This window comes from Podarcis vaucheri (assembly GCF_965113315.1).
Source record: "Podarcis vaucheri genome assembly, chromosome: 4".
Lineage (NCBI taxonomy): Eukaryota > Metazoa > Chordata > Lepidosauria > Squamata > Lacertidae > Podarcis > Podarcis vaucheri.
The window spans coordinates 19349940-19368496 of record NC_138762.1 but is presented as its reverse complement, the minus strand read 5'-3'; the positions used below and the strand labels follow the sequence as shown (position 1 = coordinate 19368496).

The 18557-nt window shown below is 47.9% G+C and overlaps 2 protein-coding genes and 1 long non-coding RNA gene across 3 annotated transcripts in view; 2 read left to right on the top strand and 1 right to left on the bottom strand.

Moving 5' to 3' along the window:
• Positions 1–2165, top strand: part of MTMR2 (myotubularin related protein 2) — a 42369-nt gene extending 40204 nt beyond the window's left edge. The window contains exon 16 of the transcript XR_014218752.1: positions 2070–2165. The gene's annotated coding sequence lies outside the window, so the exon portion shown is untranslated. The remainder of the gene's footprint in view (positions 1–2069) is intronic.
• Positions 669–18527, bottom strand: CEP57 (centrosomal protein 57). Its single transcript, XM_082219406.1, has 11 exons — positions 18355–18527; positions 14954–15113; positions 11390–11569; positions 8438–8559; positions 7546–7662; positions 6353–6430; positions 4876–4992; positions 4534–4614; positions 3424–3650; positions 2101–2245; positions 669–881 (listed from the first exon to the last, which is right to left on the bottom strand). Exons 1-11 carry the CDS (start codon positions 18382–18384, stop codon positions 675–677), a joined length of 1464 nt encoding a protein of 487 aa, XP_082075532.1. The 5' UTR covers positions 18385–18527; the 3' UTR covers positions 669–674.
• Positions 8815–11003, top strand: LOC309530649. The gene is made up of 2 exons (XR_014218811.1): positions 8815–9019; positions 10372–11003. It is a non-coding gene; the product is annotated as an uncharacterized lncRNA (long non-coding RNA).
• Positions 18528–18557: the final 30 nt, after the last annotated feature.

The window sequence follows — 18557 nt, the reverse complement described above, 5'->3', positions numbered from 1 at the left end:
CCTTTAGGTAGTCAACTGAATATTGAAAGAGGTCACTCTTTACAAAACTTCCATATTTCGAAATGAGAACGCCTTACTGAGAACGTTTGAACATCTGAAGTGGAAAATACCCAACACCACACATAAAGCAATTTTGGGAGGAAATGCAGGGGAGAGGGCAATTTAAGGCTGAAGACAAAACAATGCATTTTAGGAGAGTTGAAAGGTAATGTAATAACACCTTTTTGTGTCTTTCACCCCACTGGTCAAGACGGCAGTGAACATTTTTGAAGCAGGGCAAAGGCCTGCAAAACCTGCATACCAGAGACAACTATGCCTCCGTCATACCCTCTTCTGTGGAGGGGAGTGGGGAAGAAGATCACTAATGTCTGCCTCTAGGCTTAGGAAAGAGTCGCCCCTGGTGAGCAATTAGATTAATTGCCTGAGTTGTAGGGTAAGGAGAATACAATGGTTCACAGCAAAGGGATTGTTGACGTGCTAAAAGAATAATAAGGGTTATCTTATTTCTTCCCTCCCCACCTCCTGCATCAGGATTAGGGGCTGTAATCTGATCAGGCCCACAGATGGGGAATGAGGGGCTTTTGTTTAGAAAGTGCAGGGAAGGCAGCTGAGATTGGAGCCAGCAAGCCGGAAAAGGTGCAAAAAAAACCCAACAATCACACACGCAAGACGCCTCAGTAGTCCCAACTGTTGTCATCTTTCTGAAGGGAAGTCTGTATGCTTTGCATTTCCCTCAGCAATTGCAGACTCTTCTTGCCCTGCTCTCCGGGTCTCCTCTTCAGGCCGGCGTCTTTCACCCGGTTGACCTTCGTTTTCGCTTCGCAGCCTCTGCTTGGCTGCTGAGGACAAGAGAGCCTGCCTTCCCTCTTCTGCTTCGCCAGCTGCGAGGTCAAAAAAGGAGAAGGGGAGAGGGCATTTCAGAATGGCCTGCTTTTTACCTCAGGAATATTCTTCCTTCCCTCCAATCCCCTTCACCAACTCTGTGGGGGGAGAGGTTTTTCTTCTTCGAGAAAACTATATTCTACAGACCTGTTATGTTCTAGAGTTATTCTACCATAACATGTTTTTCTGCCTCATAGGTTGTTCCAGATGTTATTTTAATAGGAAGCTGCCTTATACAGAGTTGGACTCATTGGTCCATGTAGCTTAGCACTGTCAACAGTGACTGGCAGCAGCTCTTCAATATTTCAGTGGTCACAGAATTGTGGAGTTGGAAGGGACCACAAGAGTCTTCTAGTCCAACCCCCTGCAATGCAGGAATCTTTTGTCCAATGTGGGGCTCGAACCCACAAACCTGAGATTCAGAGTCTCATGCTGCATGTACAAAATGAGCTATCCCGGCTGTTCTACCTGAAGACTGGTCCTTGTGCATGCAAAGCAGATGTTCTACTGTTGAGTTACAGCTCGAAGCCACCCTGACATTCATTTTTAGGTTTTATTTATTTATTTCGCAAAAAATTATATACAGCTTAATGGAAAGACAATTAAGTGGTGCATATTAGTGTAAAATACTCATCAATGGACCAATTCACACTTTGAAAGGTGGAACAGAAGTGCATTAAATCGGAGAAGGGGAACCTGCAGCCCACCAATGGTGGACTCGGACCCAGCCGGCATGGCCAAGCGATGGGAGTCTGAAAACATCTGGAGCTGCTGCTAATCAGAGTAGAGAGGGCGGGCACCTGTGGCCCTCCAGATGTTGCTGGTCTACAGCATCCAGCACCCCAGACCATTGGCCATGTTGGCTGCTGCTGTTGGCAGTTCAACATCTGGAAAACCACAGCTTCCTCCATCCCTGGAGGAGAAAGTACAAGCTCAGGTGCACCTCCTTTATCTGTTGTCCATTTGCCTTGTGCAGGGATGGCCAGCGGGGCACTACATAATTGTTTGCCATCACCTATTATAAAAAGCAATCGAGCTGCTCAAAAGTTGTGGCATTGTTGTTCAACCTGCGGTCCTCTAGAGGTTGTTGGACTCCAACTCCCATCGGCCCCAATGGCCAGGGATGATGGGAGTAATAGTCCAGCATCATCTTGGGGGGAGTGACTGTAATGATTCCTTCTTTCCAGGTGCCAGAACTCAGGCAGCAGGGCAACTCACCCGCGCCCGATGCCTCTGGATTTTACAAATCTGTTCTGCCTTGGCTTCCATCTTCTTCACCAGCCCTTCCAGCTCCCTCTCTAGGTCTTCTCTTACGGCAATCGTTGGAGCCTCATGGATGAGTTTTACCAGCTGCTGGTGATCGCTTACATGCAATAGAAAGATTCAGGGCAGGGGGCGGATTAAACTTGCTTTTTGCTCGCTAAGAACATGTTTCATATACATTTTCAGAGTCGCTTTGCAAGTAGAAGAAACAACCCAACTTCAAAATCTAGGGCTGTTAAACCAGCGACAAAAAATATTATTTTTTCGACTGGTTACCAGGCAGATGAGTAAGCACATTTGCCAACATAAAGGGTGTTTGCGATAGATTGGAGGAAAACAGAATTGGTGGATTAAGTTGTCGGCTATCCATCATTGTTAGGAATGGCAGGGAAAGAGAGGAGGCTACAACGTGACCAAGAAGTCTGTCTTTAAGTGCATTTGCTTGGGGTGGGAGGCAAAACCCCAAACAGATGCTTTATCATAGCAAAGCTACCATTTTAATAGGGGTTCTTCTCAGGGGTAGGATGGTCCTATTCTATGATTTTAGTCAACTTTCTCGCAGTAGCACATCACTTGGGGCATGCTTTTCTTCTTCTGGACATCACTTTATTTGCTTTGCCCCTCTCCAGTTCCAGAAACCCAGTAAGAGTGTCTCTGAGTATGTGCAGAGTGCCTTTTCTTCGTCAGCATATAGAGGCCCTTTCCCCCAAACCATGCCCACCTGCCCTACATGTGACATCATCTGTGATGTCGTAATGGGTAGGAACGCATCTGCAAAGGAACAATCAGAAGTCTTGAAGCGTGCTCCCGTTGTTCCTTGCCAAGTGGGGCTCGCTATCAGCAGTGACAGCAAGCCCCGGAAGAAGTGTCAATGCTTTGGAGTTCCCAAAGCAGGGCTTGCTGTGTGCACAAATATTCCTTTGCATTGCCAAGCTTGATTTCAAGTCAGCAAAGCAAGGCTCTTGCAATCCAGCCTGCTCACAAAGGAAATACATTATTTGGGGTCATCTGGGATCATTGTGATGCCTGGTGATTGGCAGGTGGGTAGCCCCACCCAGCTGTCAAAACGGCCCTAGCAGTTTTATTTTGACACTCCAAGGTTGCAGTCCAATGCTCCTCTCCCTGAGAGTAAGCAACACAGACTTTGCTTCCAACGACATTCAGATAGAATTGTGAAGGATGACCTGTGCTTCTGCTCAGGGGGTCTGTAGGGTCGCTACCAGAATCGAGAGTCACACACTCAGAAGATCCGCAAGGCGCGCAAGTGTTTTGACTCACAAGCTCATCTGCCCCAGTTCGTCTTGCAGCGTCAACAGCACCTCGGAAAGGTCTCCCTGGGACGTGGAAGAAATGGAAGAGCCGGAGTTCCTCCTTCCTCTGCCCATCGGCTTGCTCAAGGGGACGTTGCTGACCACGCGCTCATTGCAAAGGGCTTTCGAATGATGCTTCATCAGGTGCAGCACATGCTGAACGTTGGCTCCCACCGAGTGGCTGGGGCTTGTGGACTGAAAGTAAAGGGAGGGGAAAGGTGAAGAAGGCAAAGGCGACCTGGGCAACTGAACGCTGAGCAAAATGTATCACGGATATGCATCAGTACATACAACACTGGCTTATACAGTGGAAACTCGGGTTGCGAATGTGATCCGTGCAGGAGGCACGTTCAAAATCCACAGTGCCGTGTCTGTGCAGGTTGCGATTCAGCGCTTCTGCGCATGCGTGACTGCCAAAACCCAGAAGTAACCCGTTCCGGTACTTCTGGGTTTCGTTGCGTCTGTAACTTGAAAACGTGCAACCTGAAGTGTCTGTAACCCAAGGTATGACTGCAGAGTTAGAACTTTGGGACAGGAAATTAAGGGGAGCTGCGATAGCAGCCTTCCAATATCTGTGCAGAGCCTAACTCACAGAGGGTTTGAGACCCACAGCTGGGCACCTTCATGTGCCCCAGCTGCAACAAAACATGTCTCTCCCACATCAGTCTCTACAGCCACAGCAGGAGCTGCAACCATCCAACAGCTTGACCTCGCCTCCAATGACACTCTCCTCCACCATCTCTCAAGACAGATGAATGCCAGCAAATGTTGTGCAGAAAGTAGAGAAGAACCAGTGGGTGGAAAGGACAGCCGATTTCAGCTGAACATTAGGAGAAACAGCTGTTTTCCTATGAAAGAGACAGTCTCTGGGGGGTGGCAGGCTCTCCTTTGCTGGAGATGAGGCACAGGTTGAGCAGCCAGCTCTCAGGGATGCCATGGTTGCAAGCTTCTCTGCCCTGAGCAGAAGGTTGGACCAGGCGGCTTCTAGGGTACCTTGAAACCCCACTTCCTAGTATTGTCTCTGAACACAGAGCCCTCCATTCAGTTATCAGGGCTTGGGAAGTCACTGATTCCTTACCTTTCCCGCGACAAAAGGCACATCTCCCAGCCGCAGCCTATAGTGAGGCTGTGCGTGGCAGTGAACCATTCCAGGGTCATTCTAAAAAGAGAGAAGAGACACTCTCACATTAGGAGAAATTAAGTCCATCAAGGGTGGCAACAAATGGTGGGAGGAGCCAGAACTGATGATGGGCGAAACTACAGCCAATAAAAAGCAGAGTCTGCAGCACTGGAGGGTTTCACAGCTGTCCCTCACCTCCACCCCATCTATGAGGGCTGCGTGAATTCAGGATTTTATGTGGATTACGGGCCACAGGTAAACAGGGATGAGATCTAAGCTCTTTTAGCACCAGTGATGTACCTTTTCCAGCTGTTTTGCTTTCTTCTTGATCTTCTTTGGTTTCAACGGTTCCACCAACACCACAGGCTGCGTTTGTGCTTCCAGCAACTGTCTGTTCTTCTCCAAACCCGTCTGAAGCTGCCAAGATAAGCCTGGGGATTATTATTATTTTCTTTAATTCAAAATAATAGAAGATGAAGTCGGGGGGGGTGGTTTGCCAGCTAAGGCACAGCCCACAGTTGGGTCACCCCAAAGATGTTGCAGGACTCCCAAGTCCCATTAGCCCCAGCCAGTATAACAATGGTCGGGGGATAGGAACTGTGGTCCAACAATATTACAAGGGCTGGAAGCTCCTCATCCCTGACACAGTCCAGAAGTGCTAAACACATTCAGCCACAGGCATCCATTCGTTGAGGAAAGTGTTAATTCCTCCATAAGCTGGTAAGAATGTTCCTTCCTAAAACACAGCTGCAGAGGGCTTGTGATTCCTTATCTCTGCTGCTATGCAACATGGCATGGAGAGCCGGCCTATGTAAGAGGCCCCCTTTTCAGCATTCCTGCATGGAGATGAATAGGGGAGACAAACTGTGGAGATGTGCAGAGATACATTGAAACTGCCGGGAGAGAAATTGAAGATCCAAAGGCTGTTGGAAAGCTGGACGAAGGACAGTGTAGTTGCAGGACTTTGGCAATCGGACTTCATTCTTGCTTTGTGGAATTGGTCCAAGCAAAGATTCTGAAAGCTAAAACCTTCTCTGGGCTCGGAGAGATAGAGGGCTTCTTAAGGCAACTGTTTATAGGGTGTGTATAGTGTGTCTTGTGTTCACTGTGCAAAGCAGTATTATTAGATATTCATCCCAGCCCTGGTTTTCCCCATCAAAAGTCTAGCCTGCCCTTGGATGGTACCAGAGCCTTATACGGGAACAACCCAGAGCTGCTATCCAAACTCCTGTTCCACTGCTTCTGTATCAAACGTCTCCCAACATGCTGCCATCCAGATGTTGTTGGAACTCCAGCTCCCAGCAGCTCAAGCCAGCATGAGCAAGAGTCAGGGATGATGAGAATTGTAGTGCAAATTCAGGCACTAGGCTAGAGAAGTCTGCTTTGTGATGGAGGCATGGAACTGATACACAAATATCTATATGTATATCTACTGCATGTAATTGGAAGCATTTGCATTGAAGGCTGGAGATGGGGACTTCTATCCCAACAAACTGGATGTAGGTTTTCAACTAAAAATGTTTGCAGTGTCAATAACTGGCCTGCCAACAGGCCTGCAGACAAGACCTTATGCTACCCAGCAGCTCGTGTGTGGACATATTCTTGCAATCTTCCGGGGGGGGGGGAATCTACCATGACTCTAGCCTACGCACAGAATGAAGTTTCTGATCATTCCGTGTTTCTGCAAGGAGGCCTCAAACGCATTACAAATCCTACATGCCCTCAAGGAGTTCTTTCCTCTGCAGAGAAATTCAGGCCACAAATCGGAAGGACTTGCCTCTGCCGCTTTTTCCTGCACCCGTTTCCGCGCTTGTTCTTCCTCCAGGAGCTTCTCTTCCAGCTCTTTCATTTTTTTCTAGTTTAAACAAAAGCAGAACCTAAAATCACCCAACAGCCAATTGAGTCTTGCCTCCTGCCTCCAGCAGGGTTTCCCGCAGGAAAAGATCTGTCTGGGGATAGCCTGGTTCCAAACCCACCCGTTTTCTTTTAAAGGGAAGAAATAATCTAGCCTCCTTTTAGGGTTACTGGGGAGTAAGATCTGCTCTGATCTTTCCCGAGTAGGATACAAAGGCAATGAATACATAATAGAAACAGATCTGGAGTCTTACCAGAGCCACAGCTCACAAAAGTAGGAGACATGGCCATCTATGCAGTTATATTCAACCACTAGGGGGATCCAGAAGAAAACTAAATTTACAAAAATCAAAATAGGTGGCACGATGGCGGGGGGGGGAGGAGGAATCTAAATATAAGTGTAAGACACACACCATATTAAGCTAAATAAATGTGGCATAGCATAATTTTGGGGCTGAGCTTTTAGGTTTTCTTGCGAGCAGATTTCATGTTTTATTGGAGCAGAATTTGGGATTCAGAGGTTCTCATGCAGAACACTACAGCAGCAAAAAAAATCTAAACATTACCCTATTTAGTACGGCTGCCATCTGACTGAAGAAATATTTATATCAACTCAATCAAATGAATTTAATTGATTTCATTTGCATATGAATAAAAGAAAGGATAAAACATATCCCAGTGTTTAGAACACAATACGTGCCATGCTTACCTTTAAAATAGCAGAAGCACAATACTGCAACTTTCAGACTGTTAACCCTATACATGGTTTTCTGGGAGTAAGTCCCACTGAGGTCATTTATATATCTCTGCTCCAAGTTCCAGTATAAAAATTGAGTGGATTCAAACATTAAGGAAGTCCTTCTTGTATCAGACCGATAACGGCCAGCCAGATCGTGTCTAGAAAGCCCATTAGTGGGGCATGATGATGACAGGGATGTAGCAAGTTGTGACTCCCCCATCTGCCCCAGCCAGCATGGCCAATGGTCAGGGATGATGGGATTTGTAGCCCAGAAACATCTGGAAGGTCACAGGTTCTCCATTGCTACATTACAAGAATGCTGAGCATCCACAACGAGCACAAACCTGGTCTTGGGCGTCCAAACTAACACAACCTACCTCTGCATGAGACTGCATCGACGTAAGCCTTGCATATTCTTTCTCAAGCAGATCCAACCTTTCCAATTTAGATGTCACATGTGATTGATCAAGGATTCTCTCTCTTTCTAATGTGGCCTGGAAAGAGGAGGAGGAAAGTTATTCATGGCGTGGGGAGGCAAGAAAGATGTGACGGGAAGTTTCACCAGCTGAATTTCTGCCTGCCGCTGAAAAGCACAGGGGTAGCCAACAGCAGTAAAAGTCTGCAACCCTAGTCAACTGCAACATCTCACTAAAAAGCAGCAATATAATGGGAGAAAAGTGAAGCAGGGTGTGTGTGTGTGTGTGAAGCTCACAAAAGGCTCGTGTCAAACCTTTTAATTCTAGGGCTGAACATTGTGACGTTTGAGACTAGAGCCTATATCATGTCAACAGCAGGCCCCAGTAGCAGATAGGGTGGCAAAACTGTTCAATGAAGGGGAATAGTTTTCAAGATCCGCATGATGGCAACCCAGTCCCACAACGTAACCTAATAAAAGCCTGGTTGGGCCAGACTGATGGTCCACCTACTCTGCCATTCAGTTTCCCACAGAAGCTGACCAGATGCCACATTTGAGGAAGCCCAAATGTTGGACATAAAGAGGCAACAGCTCCTCCGGTTGGAATTCACCTGCAGTTGATTTTCAGATGCACTTTGATGCTGGAGGTAGGGAATACCCACCAGGACTGGTACGTCTTCTCTGAAATTTGTCTCACTCAGCTTTGAAAGCCTTCTAAGCTTGTGGCCATCACTACATCTTGTGGCAGTGAGTTCCACAAGTGTGTGTGTATAACCCAGATGTATTATGGCTGTTGGCGAAATTCATAGAGTTTGCATTAAGAAGATCAGATGATACCAAGGCAGACGACGTACCTGCTTCTGCAAGACAGTGGTCTTTTCGAGTTCTGCCTGTGCAATCATTTGTTTCATGTAATCCAGCTGCTTTTCCAGAAGGCTGCAGCGAGTCTCGGCACCTGCCAGCTGAGCTGCCAACTCTGAAAGGAGGGCAATGAGAGATGGCTAAACCACAGAGTTAAATCACAGAGCCTAGGGCTTGCCGATCAGAAGGTCGGCAGTTCGAATCCCTGCGACAGGGTGATCTCCCATTGCTCGGTCCCTGCTCCTGCCCACCTAGCAGTTCAAAAGCACATCAAAGTGCAACTAGATAAGTAGGTACCGCTCTGGCGGGAAGGTAAACTGCATTTCCGTGCGCTGCTCTGGTTCGCCAGAAGCGGCTTAGTCATGCTGGCCACATGACCCGGAAGCTGTACGCCAGCTCCCTCAGCCAATAAAGCAAGATGAGCACCGCAACCCCAGAGTCATCTGCGACTGGATCTAATGGTCAGGGGTCCCTTTACCTTTACCTTACAGCCCCAATGCTAATAATGGACCCCATGAGGACTACAGGTTGCAAGCTATGGGGTACTGCCAGCTGTATTCAGGGTAGACTCATTGGTGGGCCTAAGTTTGTCGTGTCCGTCAATTTCAATGGGTCCATGTGGGACTAACAATGGATACAACCCTACTCAGAGTAAACCACTAAATTTTCAGAAAAGTCCAACCTAGGTCCATTAATTTCAGTGGGTTTGCTCCATGAAGAATTTAGTTAGCTACAGCCCCAAGCGACTAGTAGACTAGGCCTAGGCAATGTACTGATATGGTTTAAAGTTAAAATCACAAAAGCGATTTCAGACTGGGCAATGTACTCACAGCCAGCACAGCACACTTCCCTCCGGCACCTGATGCTCATCCACTCCCTCCCTCCCTCCCTCCCCAGCCTAGCCACCAGCCTCAGGAGTGGGGTTTGCCTGTCTGCCAGCCAATATCTTCATTTTCTTTCTCTGGCTGTGCAAGCGCTGGCAGGCTGCCTCCTTCCTCCGTTCTTCCTCGCACTGAACAGTGGCTCCTCGTAGCCACTGCTTGTGTGGTGAGACACTGTGGTCAGGGTGAGCCATGGTTGGCAGTTCCGGGGAGGCCGGCGTCATACCATGCAATACAACAGCTGATGTGCTCTGCCCTATCCGACCTCGCCAGTAAGAGGCAGAAACTGCACACAGTGATGCCAATTGTCTCCGTGGCCAGCAACGAACTTCTTCCTCCCCGCCCCCTTTCTGACGTCATAATATACTGCCATATCGGCAGTATATTACGATGCTGGGAAGCAGATATTGCCCAGCCCTACAATAGAGCAAGGACAGGCTCTTCAAAATTCTAAACGGCCCAAGAGATGGACCAGAGGAGATGGTGTTCAGATGAACACCAATGGGGCAGATAAGATGCCATACGTACGTGCGGCAGATATATACTATGCAGAGCCCAAAGCTGAGATACTCAGACCACCTGCTGTCAGGGAACTGCCATCAGAGGGAAGAGGAGAGGAAAGTCGCTCCAGTGATGCAGGGGAGGGAACTAGCAAGGAGAGAGAGAGAGTTTCCACGGGGGAAAGAAATCCAGGGGACACCAGGGAGAAAGGGGAAGCTGAGAGCAAGGCGGAGGGGAGGCTCAGAGACTCTTCCAGTGAAATCAGCGGAGAGAGCACAGGACCTCCGCTTGGCACGCCCACGCTGCGCAGAAGGCTTCCACGCAGAGAATCTAGGAGGAGACTTGGAGTCAAGCAACTTTTATGTTGGAAGAAATTTAGGTCCCGCCCACTGACGGATTCTGCCAGTGACTAAGACAGTCGCGTTTCAAGGGCTGTCAAACCAGGGAAAGTTTTAGCTATACGGCTAGCTTGGAGCAGTTTGCAGTTTACGCACAAGCAACCCCAATTCCCACTACACCTGCAGCTGTGCCTCAACACAGAAGAGGCGAGCGGAGAACGAGCAGCAGCTGAAGCACAGCCATACTCCCAACTTCAGCCGTACGCTGACAATGGGAGCCATACAAAGACATCTGTCAGTTCCACAACAAGTAAGAACAATCAGGTATCATGGTAACTGGAGGCTTTTTTGGAACTGGGCTCTGCATTCTAATTCCATGAGGCTACCAATACAGTAAAGGCTCCTGGATAGATCTCTTCAACCTTGCCTTAACGACACCGATTCTCCAACACAGGCATTTCAAACTGTGTTTCAGGGCGATCCGGGATTTCTTAGAAGCTTCCCCTGAAGGAGGAGGCAGGCAAGCTCTCCTGAAAGGCAGCTTGCTCATCACAACTGATCCTCCCCTTAAATGTACATCCATGTGGTTGTGTAGGATGAGCTCAGCATGCTGAGCTGGGTTAGGCATCCTGGTGCCCATCGGAAGTCCTGGGCTGCACCTCTCATCTTCCCTGGCCATTGGTTATGCTGGCCAAGGACAATGGGAATTTATAGACCAGAAGGTCTCCATGTCACTTGGCTTCCCGCCCTTACTCTAAGCGAACAGCTGCTACTTGCAGAATAACGATCTTTTTGGATCTGAAGAAGGCAACGTGCAAAAATAAATGGCTTTCCCCGCCTCTTTCAGAGCATCTCAGCTTTTAGGCATCACATAGCATACATCTGCCCCAGATAGACCGGGAGTTGGATTGTTGGAAAACACTTCCACTGCCAGAATCCTCTACAATGCACCAAAATGCTTTGGACTGTAAGTTTTTGGACATTAACCTGTTTCTTCTACCCCTTTGCTTCTTGCTTCTCCCTCTTACACACATGCCATAGGGTGCATAGAGGATTCTGATAAGCTCACATGCTGTCCATATGCACAGATTTACGGGGTGGGGGGTGTTTCACTTTAGACAGCCTACACATTGGGTCATGGGAAGTGACCTCACTGAATAACTTATCCATCCAAACACCCCTAGGATTATTAATTTGTAGTTGAGCAAAGGAGACATTTACACACCTTCGTTTTTCCTGGACACCTCAAACTTTGTCTGCTCTTTTTCCATCAGCTGTTCGCCCAGCACTTTCTTATAGTCTGAGGTTTCCCTGGCCAGAGATTTCACACTCTCCTCTGCTTGAATCCGTTCCAGCTCCAGCCGCCGTATTTTCTCCTGCAGGTTCTTCAGAGCTGAGAATATTGCTAACAACAACAACAAAGCTAAATACAATTAGAACCAGCTATTAATGAGCTAGCAGGACACAACAGATACAGGGTTGGATTTAAGACTGCGGAAAGCTGCATTCAAAGGCTGTTCAGCTGTGAAGCTTAATGTGTGGACCTGAGCAAGTCCCAAGCTCCCTCCCTAACCTATTTCACAAGGAAGCCCAAATGGGATATGCTGATATATGTTGTTCTGAGTTCCTTGGACAGAGGGGTAGGCTATACACCTGATGAAGTTACAACAAAATCCAGTTTTCTGTGAATCTTAGATATTTTAATTAGAACTATGCTGAAAATCTGCCTCATGTTCTTTCCTCCCCCCCCCCCCAGCCATTTTCCACCACTAAACAAGAAAAAAGCAATAAAAATGATCAGAAGTGGGATGGGGAAGAGAAAATTGCAGTGAAATTCTTATGGGTGGAGTGTGGTGTGTTTCGTTGTGCTTACCTGATTGGTGTGGTGGTTGTGCGGGGCTTATGAATACCCCTTATTTCCTTCTCCAAATCATCTCCCAAGTACTCTGCAGCCTCCCTGGATGTCCGCTCTCCAATTAAAGGTGGCTCCTCCCATTTTGTCAATCAGGACGTGCAGGCAGTGAGGGAGGCTTAAGGAGTGCTGGAGAAATGGTTACTGGAAAGGAAAGCATACATGCCGCCCTTGGCCACCCTCCAGCAACCAGGTAAGCTCAAAACACAACACCCACCCAAATTCTAAAGGAATGATAAAGTACTTTGAAAATGAGGCAGAAAAAAAGGAGAGCTGCTTTCACAAAGAAATTTTTCAATAAATTGGATGGATATTGGCACAGCCTTACATTTGACTTTTGGCACTAAAGCTTGCCCTCAGCAAGACCTTCCTGATATTATATTGCTATTGCTCCTTCCCTGGAACTTTTGTTAAGGCAATGTTTCTCAAACTTGGGTCCCCAGCTGTTGTAGGACTACAACTCCCATCATCCCTAGCTAGCAGAACCAGTGGTCAAGGATGATGGGAATTGTAGTCCAACAACTGGGCACCCAAGTTTTAGAAACACTGTGTATATTCTATGCTTTTTAAAGTAAAAGTATCTGGAACTGGACTCCACATTCCCAAATCCCAATCACATTTGAAGCAGTACTGGCCCTGAGAGTCCGCTTCTAGCCACACATACAGCATCAACACCATAAAATTATTCCCAGAGAAAATATTTGAGCAAACGGACCTTCTGCTGCCAAGGAGGAAAACAGAAGGCTACCAACACTGTGTGAATTCAGTTCCCCAGGCTCTGACATCTGGCAGAGCTGAAAGGAAGTCTCATCAATAATTAGCAGACCCACTTCTCTGTAATAGCCAACGGAGCTCCTTGCCAGCACAACCCACATTTAATTAGCAACCGCTTCAAAAAGGAAAGGAAGTTTAGATCTCACAGGGTAGTTTTAAGCTCTGGGTTTCTCAAATGCTATCTTCACCTACTTCTCCAAGGTCAGGGAACCTGTGATTTGACTATTCCCACATAACTGTAAGGAATGAGCGGACAGGCTGTTGTGTCTGAGCCAGAGACAGAAATGGGAAGAGTGATAAGTATGAAGGTTGCCTTTGTACTGTAGCCTCGTTTCTTTACCCTCACATACCCCTCTGCCCTCCATCCAATCAAGCCAGAAGCATGATCAGAGTCCAGTGACACATCCTGGCCAGTCAAAAGCACTTAAGGAGGGTGAAAAGCTGGGAATGTGTGGGCTGACAAGTATATGGCCTGGACAAGGGGAGTCCCAATGGTCATAAGACCCTACCTGCCCACGGACTGTCTTGCCAGAGTGATGCATGCTCTGGTTATCTCCCGCTTGGACTACTGCAATGTGCTCTACATGGGGCTACCTTTGAAGGTGACCCAGAAACTACAACTGATCCAGAATGCAGCAGGTAGACTGGTGACTGGGAGTGGCCGCTGAGAACATATAACACCGGTCCTGAAAGACCTCCATTGGCTCCCAGTACGTTTCTGAGCACAATTCAAAGTGTTGGTGCTGACCTTTAAAGCCCTAAACGGCCTCAGCCCAGTATACCTGAAGGAGCGTCTCCACCGCCATGGTTCTCGCCTGGACACTCAGGTCCAGTGCCGAGGGCCTTCTGGCGGTTCCCTCACCACAAGAAGCAAAGTTACAGGGAACCAGGCAGGGGCCTTTTCGGTAGTGACGCCCGCCCTGTAGAAGGTCCTCCCATCAGATGTCAAAGTAATAAACTATTGGGATTTTAGAAGACATCTGAAGGCAGTCCTGTTTAGGGAAGTTTTTAATATTTGATGAATCACTGAATTTTAGTATTCTGCTGAAAGCCACCCAGCCAGATGGGCAGGGTATCAATAAATTATTATTATTATTATCATCATTATTATTATCATTATTTTTATGGCCTGATGGTTTGCATTTGGTCTCTGGGCCTGACATTCCCCATTCCTAATATAGATGCAACAGCAGATTCACGTAGGACTCCCAGAAATCTTCACAAGCGAGGAGAAATGACAAACAAGCAGGCCTGACAAATCTCTTTCCGCAAACCATTCCAGAGAGAGCGCTGCATCAGAAAAGGGCTTGCTCCACAATATCCACATGCTTCACTTCAGAGGAGGGTGGGGGACACGGAGCAAGGCTTCCCAAAGTCACATTGAAAGAACGTACAGTGGTGCCTCGCAAGACGAAAAGAATCCGTTCTGTGATTCTCTTCGTCTAGCGGTTTTTTCATCTTGCGAAGCAAGCCCATTGACGGATTAGCGCTATTAGCGGCTTTTAGCGGCTTATCTGCTGATCAGATCAGCTGATAAGCGGCTTAGCGGCTTAAAAAAAGGGGGGAAAGGGAAAAAAACCAGCAGGAACTCGCAAGACATTGTCGTCTTGCGAAGCAAGCCCATAGGAAATTCGTTTTGCGAAGCACCTCCAAAACGGAAAACTCTTTCGTCTAGCGAGTTTTCCGTCTTGCGGGGCACCACTGTATGGTTTACTGGTTGAAGTAACCCAAAGATGCTGCTTTCCTTTGCACTGGGGAGTTGGAAAGCAAGGATTGCAGAGGAAAGAAGGGTCAAGAATAAGCCTAGGGGAGAAAGCAACCCATTGTCAACTGGTTCTTAAAAATCCACAAGGACCATGTTTTTACGAAGCCACCGCATTTTAAAACAATCCACCTTTTAGTTTTCTTCAGATCAGCTGATAAGATTCTATAAAAGTAATTTAAAAACACACACACACACACACACACACGGGCATGCCACCCCCTCAACAAAGGTAGTGCTTTCACACTGATTCAAGGGTTGTGAACCTTCCAGACAGACATACAAACAAACCGCAAACTTATTCCCAACGCTACCCCAATTCCTCCAAGTCAAATCGTTACCTCTGCTGTTACTCTCTGGATATGCAATGACTGGCTTGGCAGGAGGTCGTCGCAAGTCAGCGTTAATGAAAGGTTTGTGCCTAGGGTACTCCGTAAACGATGCTGCTGAAAGCCCATCTGTGAAGGATGAGGTCCTGTGACTTGTACGGAAAGCAGCACCCTGGAAAGAGGTGGAGATGGTCAGTTGAGCTGTCTGATAGACACAGAGGATGCCTCATCAGTCCAGAAAGACCAATTTGAGTTTTCAGAGTGCAATTAGAAGGAGTGTCCAAAAAGACTTTGATGAAGAAGTAGGTCTTTAGGAAAACCTAAGAACGAGTTCACCACATAGCCAACAGGAGCAGCATGACAGAAAACACCAAGCAAGTGTGGCACAGTGGTTTCAGTGGCAGACTAGGGTCATGGAGAATATTTAGAATCACAGAGTTGGAAGGGACCCAAAGGACCTAGTCAAACCCATGTAATGCAGGATTCTGCAGGTGTCCCTTACGGGAATTGAACCTGCAACCTTGGCACTACCTGCACCACACTCTAACCAACTGAGCTATCCAGGAAACTTGCACTTCAACTCTATTCAAGTTTACTTTGACTGAAGTGCCACCAAGTTCAACAGAGCTTACTTTCCTAGTAAGTGGATTTTGCAGGATATTAGAGCGAGATTATATATAGAATTTGGAACTCCTTGGAGGAAAAGCAAGATAGAAAGGTAATCAGAGATAAGAGCTGGCCAGGAACGTTATCCTGAGTTCCCCGGTGACGGGGGAAATGCAATCAGCAAACTTGACCCGTGCTATGACTGTGTCCAAACAACTTCAGATTGATTCCAAGTCAGCTAGTAGGTAGCCAAATCGGATCGCCTCTGATAAACAAGTGTCTAGTCTAGGTGATCAAGCACAGAAGAGTTACAAAAAGTTGGTAGTTCTTTCTTTTGGACTACCAATGAGGTACATGTGGATGAACAGGCTACTAAGCCCCTCTTAGTTTGTCTCATTTGCAAGTATGATTGCAATTAAACCTTAACAGGATTGCGATGTCAAATTGGGCATGACTACAATTGAGCTGCCATGGCCACGCTTTCACTGTAGCTATTTTTCAATTCCTTTGCCTGCCTCCTACACACCCTCAGTGAATGGCTTAGGCCACATGGCATAGGGCAGCACATGCATCTTTTATGGCTTATTGTCCATAACCTGAGTCCAACTTAAGTGATAAATGCTTAGTTTCCGTATGTTGCTCAGCTGGTCCCTATGCAACACTGTCACCAAGCTTCTCTCCTGGAATACGAAACTGGAGACTTAAAAGACAGGGGTAGATGAGAGAAACTAATCAGAATTATTCGTTCTGCAAAAGCACTCAAGCGAGCCCCTGAAAGCAAGCAGACAATACAAAGAAAGAGGTAGGAGGCGAGGATTTTTAGTAGTCTGACCCTACAATCTTAGAGATTCCAGAAAGGACTCAAAGGGAGCATAGCTCCCAGCTGATATATTTAGAGCATGGATCCATGGGCCAACCCTATGAACACTTACTTAGAAGAAGAAGAGGAGTTTGGATTTGATATCCCGCTTTATCACTACCCAAAGGAGTCTCAAAGCGGCTAACATTCTCCTTTCGCTTCCTCCCCCACAACAAACACCCTGTGAGGTGAGTGGGGCTGAGAGACTTCAGAGAAGTGTGACTGGCCCAAGGTCACCCAGCAGCTGCATGTGGAGGAGCGGAGACGCGAACCCGGTTCCCCAGATTATGAGACTACCGCTCTATCTTGTGGCTCTCCAGATGTTGTGGAACTCCAGTTTCCATCGGACACAGCATAGCATGGCCCATGGTTAAGGCTGATAGGAGTTGTAGTCACGCTCAGCCAGACTGACTGCAAGAATAAAACACCAGGAGCCTACAGCTCTGGCCCTGAATTCTAATTACAGTGGTGCCTCGCAAGACGAAATTAATTCGTTCCGCGAGTTTTGCCGTCTAGCGAATTTTTCGTCTTGCGAAGCACGGTTTTAACGGTTTAACAAAGTCGCAAGACGTTTTCGTCTTGCGAAGCAAGCCCATAGGGAAATTCGTCTTGCGAGGCAAATCGCAAACAGAAAAACCTTTCGTCTAGCGAGTTTTTTGTCTTGCGAGGCATTCGTCTTGCGAGGTACCACTGTACTGGAAACCACAGGATATGAAAACACTCTTGTGCTAATGTTCTGCTCACTGGTTTCCCACAGACATCTATCCGGTTGCCGACTGTGATAAGAGGATGCTGGACTAAATGAGCCACTGGCCTTTTTCTTTTAATTATTATTTTTCATTCATTCATTTATTGAATTTATATACCACCTTATACCCGGAGATAACCATAGTTTAACCATACTGTAGTTTTAACATTTTATATTTCGACTCCCTCCTCCCCCTTTCTGTGGTTCCTTACATTTATAAGGACTGCTGGCCAGGCCCAGCAAATTCTTCCTATGTTCTTAGGGGCATTTGTAGGGCATTCAGAAAAGACATGATGGGAGAGTAAAGCAGCATCAGCACGGGGACAATGCAATTTTGAAAGACCAGGGGATGGCCCTCTGTGGTGCAATGGGTCAATGCTGTTAACAAGAAAGTTGGTGGTTTGAGCGAACCCAGGGATGGCTGTGGGCAGGATTCCTGCACTGCAGGGGTTCGGACCAGATAACCCAATTCTATGAGCACCTATGCGATGGGTGGACCATCTAAAACCAACAGTGAGGGCTTCTGAGCACGCAGGAAGCTAACTGCAAAGAGTGATGGAGAGAACTTGGAAAATATCCAAAACGCGATGTGAGATGCTGTCGAAGAAGCTGCGGAAAGGCGAAAGTTCAGTGTAAAGAGAGCAAGTGACCTTCTGCAGGTGAAGGTGTCCAGTACAGTGTCCCAGTACAGTATACCCAATTATGGTGGGGAAAGATCTCAAATACCAGGCCTGGAAGTGAGTGCTTAATGCCCTGCAGGGCCCTGACTATTGACCTCCGGCAAATATTGCGACCAGGGTTTAAATCACTCACTTGGGGGGCCTCGCGCGCCAGTCACACTTTCTTCTCTCAGCCTACCCTGCCTCACGGGGAATAAAGCGGTGAGGAAGAGAAACTCGCCCGCCGCCTTGAGCTCGCGGGGGGAAAGGCGGGCTACAAATGCAACAAAATGCATGCCGCTGAGAGCTGAAAGGGCTCTGGGTGCGAAGATGGGCTCGCTTGGAGATCCCTCCTTATACTGTGCCAGCGCCGAGGATCCGCGAAGTTCACCCTCACGGGCGAGCGTGCCCCTGCGCATGTACAGAGCGCCTTCATCTCCGCCCGCCCTGAGCAGCCACGCCCAACCTCCCGCGCGGACGTAAGGGAAACCAGAGGTGGTTTCAGGGCCTGCCGCTCCATCAGGCTCCCCTCCGGGCTCACCGTGTTCTCCAGGTCCCCCGCTACCGCCATGTCGCAAAAGGGCGCCCGCAGAGGGCGCCTGTCCCTTTAAGGCCAGCGGGGCCCGGAGAGCGGAGGCTACTGCCGCCTCCCGCCTCCTCCAGCTGCCCCACAAACACCGCGGCCGCGCCAACAAGGCCACTCTGTTGAGTGGCATGTGAAGCAGCCAACGGAGCCTCGCCTCG